General features: G+C 38.1%; 1 protein-coding gene across 1 annotated transcript in view; it reads left to right on the top strand.

The window, feature by feature from the left end:
• CHD9 (chromodomain helicase DNA binding protein 9) overlaps positions 1–12,004 on the top strand; it is a 235,821-nt gene that overhangs the window by 211,505 nt on the left and 12,312 nt on the right. Inside the window, exons 31-36 of the mRNA XM_011946605.1 lie at positions 71–979; positions 2,546–2,709; positions 3,988–4,260; positions 5,030–5,198; positions 10,870–11,009; positions 11,626–11,847. Of these exons, the coding sequence (XP_011801995.1) occupies positions 71–979; positions 2,546–2,709; positions 3,988–4,260; positions 5,030–5,198; positions 10,870–11,009; positions 11,626–11,847 (1,877 nt within the window). The remainder of the gene's footprint in view (positions 1–70; positions 980–2,545; positions 2,710–3,987; positions 4,261–5,029; positions 5,199–10,869; positions 11,010–11,625; positions 11,848–12,004) is intronic.

Here is a 12,004-nt window from a genome sequence, read left to right as displayed (position 1 = left end):
ATGTGTTTATAATGATTTATTTATAGAGGATTTTTGAGATTAATATTTTTGTCCTTGTTTCAATATGTAGAATTGGTGGATCCAAATATTTTTATCCAGCCCATCACAGAAGAACGTGCTTCTAGGACTTTGTATCGCATTGAACTTCTAAGGAAAGTACGAGAACAGGCCCTTCGACATCCACAGTTGTTTGAACGCTTAAAGCTTTGTCATCCAAATCCAGATTTACCAGTCTGGTGGGAATGTGGCCCTCATGATAGGGATTTGCTTATTGGTGCTGCCAAACACGGGGTGAGCCGAACAGACTATCACATTCTTCGTGATCCTGAACTCTCATTTATGGCAGCTCAGAGGAACTACAGTCAAAGTAAGATAGCTCATTCAAGGACTTCTACCCCACTTTTACAGCAATATCAAGTAGCACTTTCTGCTTCTCCTCTTACCTCTCTACCTAGGCTCCTAGATGCTAAAGGTATTATTCTAGAGGAGATGAAAGTTAAAAGTGAAAACCTTAAAGAGGAGCCTCAGTCTTCTGAAGAAGAATCTATGTCTTCTGTGGAAACCAGGACACTAATAAAATCTGAGCCTGTAAGTCCAAAGAATGGTGTTTTACCACAGGCTACTGGAGATCAGAAATCTGGTGGAAAAAGTGAAACAGACAGACGCATGGTTGCAGCCAGAACGGAACCCCTAACTCCAAACCCAGCTTCTAAGAAACCAAGAGTCCACAAAAGAGGATCGGAATCCAGCTCTGATTCTGACTCAGATTCTGAGAGATCATCCTGTTCTTCCAGATCATCATCTTCCTCATCGTCTTCCTCTTCTTGCTCCCACTCTCGATCAGGCTCTAGTTCTTCTTCATCTTCATCTTGTTCTTCAGCATCTTCTTCATCCTCCTCCTCTACCTCTTCCTCCTCCTCCTCCTCTTCATCTTCATCAGAAGAAAGTGACAGTGATGAAGAGGAAGCCCAAAAACGAGGTACTATGCATAAAATAATTCTACATTTTTAAGATAACTTTTCTTCTTCTTTTTTTTTTGGAGACAGTTTTGCTCTTGTTGCCCAGGCTGGAGTGCAATGGTGCAATCTCAGCTCACTTCAACCTCTACCTCCTGGGTTCACGCGACTCTCCTGCCTCAGCCTCCCAAGTAGCTGGGATTACAGGCCTGTGCCACCATGCCCGGCTAATTTTGTATTTTTAGTAGAGATTGGGTTTCTCCATGTTGGTCAGGCTGATCTCAAACTCCTGACCTCAAGTGATATGCCCACCTCGGCCTCCCAAAGTGCTGGGATTATAGGCATGAGCCACCAGGCCCGGCCTAATATAACTTTTCAAGTGAAAATGAAAAGAACTTGCTTCAGGTAACTTAAGGATGTTTAAAATGATTTGCTTAAGGTGTTTTTTTTTGTTTCTTTGTTTTGAAACGGAGTCTTGCTCTGTCGCCTAGGCTGGAGTGCAGTGGCATGATCTCAGCTCACTGCAACCTCCACCTCCCGGTTTCAAGCAATTCTCCTGCCTCAGCCTCCTGAGTAGCTAGGATTACAGGCACCCACCACCATGTCCAGCTAATTTTTGTATTTTTGTAGAGACATTCACCGTGTTGGCCAGGCCAGTCTTGAACTCTTGACCTTAGGCGATCCGCCTGCCTTAGCCTCCCAAAGTGCTGGGATTACAGGCATAAGCCACTGTGCCTGGCCTGTTTGCTTAAGTTTTATATATACAAATTTTCTTAGGAAAGCACTATTGAGAAGAAAACTACAGTTACTGATACAAATTCCCTATTCAATATTCAAGGCATTGCAAAGTAATCAAGCAATTTAATTAGAAATTTCATACAATAGTTTTATTTCTTTGTGATTGTCTTAAATTAAATGTTATATTTTTCCCAGGAACAAGTTGATTAGTGAACAAGTAAAAGATAATATTATATAGCAGTCACCAAGAGTCTTAGACCAATGAGAATATCATAAGCCATTTGTCAGCAGAACAATGTTTGGTGATCCCCTTCTGCAGAAGCCGTTGCAGCAGTCCACCAGTTCAGGGACAAGAAAATGAGCCCAATTAAACATGAGCAGGAGCTGGGGTCTCTTATAACAACTCCGTAGGCATAACTTTCAGGGTTGCCGCAAGGAACATGCCCAGTTCTAAGAGTTACAGGAGTCACCTCATCAAGAGAATTATGGTATCCTCATCAGGTATTTATAGTTCTGCCAATCCAGATGAAGTCTACCAACCAGGAGTTGTTTTCAAAATAATGAGTAATGAAGTCAGGCGTAGTGCACACCTGTAATCCAAGCTACTTGAGAGGCTGAGGCAGGAGTATTGCTTGAGTCTAGGAGTTCTGTCCAGGCTGTGCAACACAAGACCCTGTCTAATAATGATAGGTACTTTTTTTATATTCTAGGTGATTTTCTTCCCTTTTATTATCATTTGTTTTTACTTCTAACATTTTCATTTTCAGATGTTTCTGAATAATTATATAAGATATTTCTATATAAAACTATTTTATGTAGTCTTTAAAAAATATGATTATAATTGTTCTTAGCAGAAAGTACTACTCACATGAAAGCCTATGATGAAGAAAGCGTCGCATCACTGAGCACTACGCAGGATGAGACTCAGGATAGTTTTCAGATGAACAATGGGACACCAGAGTCTGCTTACATCTTACAAGGTGGATATATGCTGGCAGCCTCATATTGGCCAAAGGTAAAGAAATAATTTCTTACTGGGATAGGTCATTTCTTAGTATTTTTCTATATTGCTTCAATGGTAGATATTCTTACTATGTGGAAAAATAGGTCAGTGTAAAATGTAGGATAACATTTTGGTGTTAGCTTCAAAAGTATAAATTACTACTATCAAGTAAATAGTTCTGCTTTAATGTATATGCTTCTCGACATAACTTTAGAATATTTAGAATAGAAGATAATGAATCCTTACTTTCAAGTTAATCTTAAAGTGCTTCTTTATGAAAGAGGTGCTTTTGACTGAGTCTCCTTGAAGAAGTTTACTGTTGCCAGTTGTGACCTAGAAAGAAAAGTTCATTTAAATACATGTGCATTCAGTGGAAGAAGAAAGATTGGATTAATAAAATTTTTCTTCCTTTTTTTTTTTTTTGAGTCTCGCTCTGTCGCCCAAGCTGGCTTACAGTGGCACGATCTTGGCTCACTGCAACCTCTACCTCCCAGGTTCATGCAATTCTCCTGCCTCAGCCTCCCAAGTAGCTGAGATTACAGGCATCCACCACCCTGCCTGGCTAATTTTTGTATTTTTAGTAGAGACAGGGTTTCACCATGTTGGCCAGGATGGTCTCAAACTCCTGACCTCAAATGATCCGCCCGCCTCGGCCTCCCAAAGTGCTGAGATTACAGGTGTGAGCCAGTGTGCCCGACCAATTTGTCTTCCATTATGTGACTAGACTAGTGCTGAAATACTTAAGAATGAGGTTGGGAAATGGGAGAATGGAGGGCTTTTCTCCTCTTCTGTTGTTAAGTTGTTTGAACTTTTTATTAGGAGTTTCTATTACTTTTTAATTATAACAACAAAAATAAAACTATCTTTGTGGTATAATTTTTTGTCTGTCTGTTTTTGAGACACGGTCTCACTCTGTCACCCAGGCTGGAGTATAGTGGCACAATTTTTTAATTTTTTGCAGAGACGGGGTTTTGCTATGCTGCCCAGGCTGGTCTCAGTCTCCTGGCTTCAAGCAGTCCTCCCACCTTGGCCTCCCAAAGTGCTGGGATTACAGACAGGTGTGAGCCACCACGCCTGCTTATGGTATAATATTTTTGAACTTCACCAAAGGGAATCTGTACTCAAATAACTTGTTGCAGAATTGTAATATATATATGTGAGAATATGTATGTATAGCACATACACATATATTGAACTAGGGTTAAATGCATAAAGACTCTTGAGCTATTTGATCTCCAAAATTCTGATCTAATTATTAAAATTATACTTTGATGCTGCACGCTTTTCTAGGATCGTGTGATGATCAATAGGTTGGACAGTATTTGTCAAACAGTTCTGAAAGGAAAGTGGCCTTCAGCTAGAAGAAATTACGATGCTAACACAGTGGCTTCTTTCTATACCACAAAACTGCTGGACAGCCCTGGAGCAGCTACAGAATACAGCGAGCCCAGTGTACCCACTCCCCCAGGTGCCGGTGTTAAAGAAGAACATGATCAGTCAACACAGATGTCAAAGGTGAAGAAGCATGTACGAGAAAAGGAGTTTACAGTGAAAATCAAAGACGTATGTGTATTTTTATTGCCCTAGGGCCTGATTGCGATTGCGGTGTGCAGCATGCTTTTCCTGCAAATGGCTGCCTGCTCTTACTCTTCCTTCCTTCACATACCTGTTTCTTGGTATTTGGATTATTTTCTTTATGATATCCAGGTTATTAAACTTGAATGTTCTACTAGAGGGATCGTCATTAAATAATGCTTTTCTCCTTATGCTTCTGAAAATAGTTCTAATCAAAATGCTTTCTTAAACAGTGTGGCAATTTCTGATTGTTTCGGTTCTTTATATAGTATTTAAATGGTATGTCAGTGTACTTTCTGTTTTAAACATTTAGCATGCCCTGTTAATCAGTAATGTTTCATTTTTTAATGATTTTTGAAGCTTAACTTACTACCTACTGTCTAAAACATAGGTAATGTCCTCCAAAATGTCATATGACTAATGTACATAGAGATGTATGTCTAAAGTTGAAAATGTTACAATGTACTAGTCACATGTAAAACCTTGTTTTGCTCAGAAAAATGTGTAGAGTACTTGTATTTTTTTCATTCAAGATAGAAAATTTGGTGTTACTATAGAAATTGATTTAAAATGTTTTTAATTTGATTTATGAATGAGAAATGAACTTCTTTGATGTTTCAGGATTTTTACTTCATTTTTTTTCCTCAGTAAAAAATTTTTTTCTTCAGTAAAAAAAAAAAAATTCCTCTTAATATCCTGCAGTAAGTTTTTTTTTTTTAAACAGTTTTCTGTCTTAATAATGGTATTTATTTAACAGGAAGGTGGTTTGAAGTTGACATTTCAGAAGCAAGGGCTTGCTCAGAAAAGACCATTTGATGGTGAAGATGGTGCTCTGGGGCAGCAGCAGTACCTCACTCGGCTTCGAGAGCTTCAAAATGCATCAGAGACCAGCCTTGTCAATTTCCCAAAATCCATACCAGTATCAGGTGAATATGCAAGTAATAATTGTCTTATTATGAAATATTTTCTGTCATGTCCAAATCTTTTATAGATGCTTGTAACAAAAATTTATTTTTCCTTTGTTGCTGCCTCTTAAGCTTATAAAGTAATCAATATAATTTTAAATCTTAATAAATATTTTTTGGAAGTTTTAACATGAATTTTAAAGCATAAAGGGCAGTTTTCATTTTGGGGCCTTTAGTTGGGTGGGACCATCATTTTGTCAAGTTGCTTCATACAAGTAAAAGTTCAAACTGCATTTCAGTATCACAAATTAATGGTGATTGGTAGAAGAAGTTAAAAGAGAAGTTTTAAAAAGACTTTAGAAATTGTACAGTCCAGGCATCTACAGGATACAGGTGTTGTTTATGACTAATCCCTAAAAGGTAATCATTCATCCTCATGGAATACTTACAGAAACAAGATTCCTTAATTAGCCCTTTTTATTATTGGGCAGCTCAAATTGTCAGAAAATTCCTCTATTTGGAAGTAAATTTTGCCTCCTATAGGATCTTCTTAATTATCGAAGTTCTGTCTTTAAAAGGCAATGCATAATTAACCTAATCCTGTGTCTACATGATAAATTTTAGCATTTTGAAAGCAGTTATCAGATCTCCCCTCCAAACTGTCCTTCTTCTAATCTTTTGGCAATTTGAATCAACAAATATTTATTAAATACCTAATTGATGCCATGTGCTGTGTACTCTGTAGGCATTGAGGAATACATTAGACATTGGTTTTAGTTTTTGTTTTGTTTTGGATTTCTGTAGAGATAGTGTCTCACTATGTTGCCTAGGCTGATCCTGAACTCCTGACCGCAAACAATCCTCCCACCTGGCCTCCCAAAGCTCTGAGATTATAGGCATGAGCCACCACGCCCAGCCTGTTTTTGTTTTATCTTAGTACTTTAATTTATCTGTGTTATTCTAAAAGTGTGATGTCAAGAACTGAGAATGAAAATTAAAAAAAAAAAAAATTGAGAGGCTGGGCGCAGTGGCTCACACCTGTAATCCCAGCACTTTGAGAGGCCGAGGCGGGCAGATCACAAGGTCAGGAGATCGAGACCATCCTGGCTAACACGGTGAAACCCCGTCTCTACTAAAACTACAAAATTTAGCCAGGCGTGGTGGCGGGCGCCTGTAGTCCCAGCTTTTAGGGAGGCTGAGGCAGGAGAATGGCGTGAACCTGGGAGGCAGAGCTTGCAGTGAGCCAAGATTGTGCCACTGCACTCCAGCCTGGGTGACAGAGCAAGACTCCCGTCTTAAAAAAAAAAAAAAAATTGAGAATGATACTCAAGATCAACTGAGTCTTAATGTGTGGACCACAACATACTGATCTCCTAAAGTACTAGTTGTCAATTCAAGCAGATAAGTGTCTTGAATTTCCTTTATACCTTCTTTGTGCATAAAGCTAAACACTGTACTTCAGTATTCTAAGTCTAGTTGCCAAGCAATACATGCTGTATTATGAGTGTTGTCTTGAATTGATCACTATTTCGAAATGCTGCTATTACCACTTCTTAAATTATAAATTAGTTTAGCTTCATCAGCATCAGTTTGGTCTCTTGTGGATTCATTAACCATTCAATGTAATTTTCCAATTAGTAGACCTTTAGACATGTATGAATTACAGTTCAAATATGAATCAGCAATGCCTCTATTACTGAAGAATAAATCCCCCAAATTATGCTTTACAATTACAGTCACCCAAATTATGCCTTACAGTTAACAATTTTGTTATCAAGGAGCCCTTTTCTTTTTTCCACCAGAAAATGGTAACAAATGGGGAAGATAAGCTATGGGCTCTTTTGCCCAACCTAAGTGGGGCTTAATAATACCACTACTCTTACTGTTTAAAACTCCACTATAAAGTGAGATTGATACTTCCACTGCCTGAACATTTTATTGCTATTGCAGCTGAAGATTGTATAGCCTTTGCCTCTAAGTAATTCTTTGGTAAATAATACTGTTTTTAATAATATCAATAGTAGGAGTCTGGCGTGGTGGCACATGCCTATAATCCCAGAACTTTGGGAGGCCGAGGCAGGTGGATCACCTGAGGGTCAGGAGTTCAAGACCAGCCTAATTGACCTGGTGAAACCCTATCTCTACTAATCTTTTGATATCTCTACTAATCTTTAAAATACAAAAAAAAAAAAAAAAGCTAAGCATGGTGGCGCATGCCTGGATTCCCAGCTACTCAGGAGGCTGAGGCAGGAGAACCCCTTGAATCGGGGAGGCGGAGGTTGCAGTGAGCCGAGATTGGGCCATTGCACTCCAGCCTGGGCAAGAAGAGCGAAACTCTGTCTCAAAAACAATAATAATAATAATATCAATAGTAATTATGCCAAGCGTGGTGGCTCACACCTGTAATCCCAGGACTTAAGGAGGCTGAGGCAGGAGGATTGCTTGACTCCAGGAGTTCAAGACCAATGCTGGCAACATAGCAAGATCCATCTCTGAAAAAAATGTAAAAGTTAGCTGGGTATGGTGGTATGCCCCTGTAGTTCCAGCTACTTGGGAAGCTAAGGTGGAAGGATCACTTGATCTCAGGAGGAATACCTGAGCCATGGTTGTGCCACTGCACTCCTAGGTGACAGAGCAAGACCCTATCTCAAAGAAAAAAAATAATAATAATAAAGTAACATGACTTTTGCTGCTATACAAAATATTTAAAACCTCAAGTATTCACCCTAGATACAGTTATTATCTAAGCATTTTATCTCATCCATCTTAATAATTGGAAATATGAAACCTAGATCTTTCTTCCTATGTTACTTTTGGGAAATCTGTTAACATTTTTGAGCCTTACTTTTCCTGTTTGTGAAATGAAGGGTGTGGGGATGAGAGAGATGATATTGTTAGATGGATTAAATAAAATAATATATATATAGTGGCCAATAAAGAGCTTGGCACACAATGGGATGCCAAACAGATGTTAAAATTTGGTACTCATAGGTTTTAGAATTAGATGTTTAACAGATGCTATTATTACAATTCTTCATTTTCCAAAGGCTGTGCCTTTTGTATTCTTGTGTAATTACCCCCTGGAAAGCCTTGAGTAAAGATACCAGATGTAATGTAATTTCATTAATGAAGGAGAGTAAAATAGCATAGATTATAACAAGAAGACAAAACTGAAGAGTTCATTGCAGAAACTACCTGGAATAGTGAATAGAGGATGGCAGAACCAAGCAACCTGGGGTTTTTAATTCTGTCATTTACTGGATATTGTGACATTGAGCAAGTGGGTTAATGTTTCCATCTCATTTATAAAATGAGCTTAATAATCCCTCTCTATTTCTGTTTTGCTTTTGATGATTTGAGATAGCATTTCTAAAGCTTAGTACAGTATCTGGCACTTAAGCATTCAATACAAAGAAGCTATTTTTAAAATAGTGTTATTTGCATCTAAAATAAAGACAACACGGACTTCAAAGTTGAATCTTACATTTGGATTCTGGCTTAAATGAATTGCTAATGTTTATTAAAATCAGCCTCAGAAATAAGTCAGGGTAGTATATAATTAAAATGAAGAGTTAATCAAATAGAATATGTTTGTAAATGTACACTTTGGTAGAAACCAGATGTTTTTTCATAGATAATTATATTAAGTACTTCTGGTTTTTATATAGTACAGGGATTACACTAAAGGTAAAGTAAAAGAAATGTAAGACACTATCTCCTCCTTTTAGTTGATTAGTAGACAAGACACGCACATTAAAATATTAGACAATACATTCAATATTTTGCTACATAGAACATTATAGTTAATAAACGCTGGAAAAGAGGAAAGTCATTGCTTTCTGGAACCTTAGCCAGAGTTCTGTAGAAGAAGTGGGATTGAACAGAATTTGGTAAGAGGACAACTAAATAATTGTCTTTCTAGAAAATAGGGCTGTTAGAAGGGGTAAAAGAAGAGCAGGGAATAGCATGAAACAGACTGGATGTCAGGAAAATGGTGTGATTTTTTGATGAGACCTTGCTAGTGTGTAAATTCTTACTGAGACAGATGTGTAGATCAAATCTTGCTTAGGAAAGCTGAATCTTAAGTTATGGAAAGCATCAGAAACAGACCTAGGACAGGGGTCAGAGGTTGAGAATCATGTTGATTCAGAGCAGTTCGTTTGTGTTAGAATAGGAAGACATGAGAAGTATGAAACAGAATGGTACTTACCATATGAACTAAGTACCTTTTTGAAACTGAGATGGGAGGAAGGTTATGACTTCTGCGAAGTTACACAGCTCACCAGAAGGCAACACCTTATTCAGGAATACACAAGACTTCCTCAATAAATTATCCTTGAATGATTGAAAATGCATTTTTCGTTATAAACATGTAAACTATTTTAAACAAGCATCTCACCTTTAATAGTATGTCCTTTTAATAAGAGAATTCAAGATTATGTACTCTTTAAGAAAAAGTGTTTTATTCATCTTCGAACCATCATACTGCCTAGTACATAGCTACTTAATAAAATATCTATTAGAAAAATTAATGAATGCACAGAACTGTTTCATTCATACCCCTTACAGACATTTTTGTTGAGTGCCTACTGAAATGAGAGAAGTCAGTTTAATTTGGTGACTAAAAAGTTACTTATATCTTAAAGAAAATACCTTAAGTAGGTTGGGGCAGGAATGGACTATGGGAAATCGAAGAACTATTTACTCATGAAAAAAAGGAGCACAAGAGAGATCAGTCTTTTAAAAGTTTTAACGTTATAAAATAGACAGTGTTTTTTTTTCTGAGACAGAGTCTCATTCTGTTGCCCAGGCTGGAGTGCAGTGGCGTGATCTCGGCTCACAGCAACCTCCGCCTCCCGGATTCAAGTGATTATTGTGCCTCAGCCTCCCAAGTAGCTTGTATCCCAAGTAGCTTGTATTACAGGTGCCCGCCATCATGCCCAGCTGATTTTTGTATTTTCAGTAGAGACATGGTTTTGCCGTGTTGGCCAAGCTGGTCTTGAACTCCTGACCTCAGGTGATCCACCCACCTTAGTCTTCCAAAGTGCTGGGATTACAGGCGTGAGCCACTATGCCCGGCCAAAAGTTTAACATTTGTTTGTTTGAGTTAGGTCATACTTTTAAGTTTAGAAAAATCTGGCCGGGTACAGTGGCTCACTTGGGAGGCTGAGGCAGAAGAATGGCGTGAACCCGGGAGGCGGAGCTTGCAGTGAGCCGAGATCATGCCACTGCACTCAAGCCTGGGGAACACAGCGAGACTCTGTCTCAAGAAAAAAAAAAAAAAAGAATGATATAGAAAAAGATATTTGGCACAAAAAGCAGAGACAAACGATTAAAAAAAAAAAGCTTTTGAAATTATAGGAACTAATGGGTTCAAAGAAAGGGGAAATGTTATCTTAGGAAAATGTTATCCTAGGAAAAAGGCATGCTTCCTTCTCCAAGGAAGGAAGAGAAGATGTGTAAATATCGGGAAAAAAAATAGAGAAGACCGGTCAAAAATTGAAAGAGACCTAGGTTGTAATTCTTCAGGTTTTTAAATGAGAGGTGGGGATGATATTTTTAGTCCAAAAGTTTCTACATTAAAGATGTATAAAATAAGAACTAACACTTACATATATTTAGGAAAGGGATTACTTGCAATTTGTTTAAGAACTAAATTTGTATCACCATTTTGCATTTTTAATTCAATTAGGTACTTCCATTCAACCAACCCTTGGTGCCAATGGTGTGATATTAGACAACCAGCCTATAGTCAAAAAAAGGCGAGGAAGGAGGAAGAATGTAGAAGGTGTTGACATCTTCTTTTTTAACAGAAGTAAACCACCTAATCATGTAAGTAAAGCAGTACTTGAAAACTGATCCTTGGGTTCAAAATTCAGTCCTAGTAAATATACATATTATTGTTTTGTGAATGTTTTATAGACTATTAAGAAGAAAATTAGGGCCAGGCGTGGTGGCTCAAGACTGTAATCCCCGCACTTTGGGAGGCTGAGACAGGCGGGATCACGAGGTCAGGAGATCAAGACCATCCTGGCTAACACGGTGAAACCCCGTCTCTACTAAAAAATACAAAAAATTAGCCGGGCAAGGTGGCGGGTGCCTGTAGTCCCAGCTACTCGGGAGGCTGAGGCAGGAGAATGGCGTAAACCTGGGAGACGGAGCTTGCAGTGAGCTGAGATCCGGCCACTGCACTCCAGCCTGGGCGACAGAGCGAGACTCCGTCTCAAAAAAAAAAAAAAGAAAGAAAATTAGAAGTATGCCATATAGTTTTAGATGATATCTTAGAATCTTAGCACTGTCCAAAAGTGATAAAAATTTTAAGGTTAAAAGATTTAGCAGAATTTTTAGCAACAACTTATTTTTTCTCTTCAAAAATAATTACTTTATTGAATCAGTATTAGAATGATAAAGTATGGAAATAAAGATTCCATTTGGTGTTTTTTTACAGGTTTCTTTAGGCTTAACCTCCTCACAGATCTCCACAGGGATAAATCCAGTACTATCCTACACTCAGCCTCAAGGAATTCCTGATACAGAAAGTCCAGTTCCAGTTATTAATCTTAAAGATGGAACAAGACTTGCAGGAGATGATGCACCAAAGAGAAAGGATTTGGAAAAATGGCTTAAGGAGCACCCAGGTTATGTGGAAGATTTGGGAGCTTTTATTCCTGTAGGTGACACCTTAAAACTCTTGTTATATTTTATTGCTATGAATTGTCAGATCTATCATGATGAAGCATAAATTCTCATCCACTTATGCTAAATACGTGCTCTGCCTAAGACCTAGGAGAATTAGCAGGAAAAAATAATTACCATCCTTCCCATGA

The sequence above is a fragment of the Colobus angolensis genome, unplaced genomic scaffold, assembly GCF_000951035.1.
Source record: "Colobus angolensis palliatus isolate OR3802 unplaced genomic scaffold, Cang.pa_1.0 Scaffold251, whole genome shotgun sequence".
Classification (NCBI taxonomy): Eukaryota; Metazoa; Chordata; class Mammalia; order Primates; family Cercopithecidae; genus Colobus; species Colobus angolensis.
This window is presented reverse-complemented; position numbering and strand designations above follow the sequence as displayed.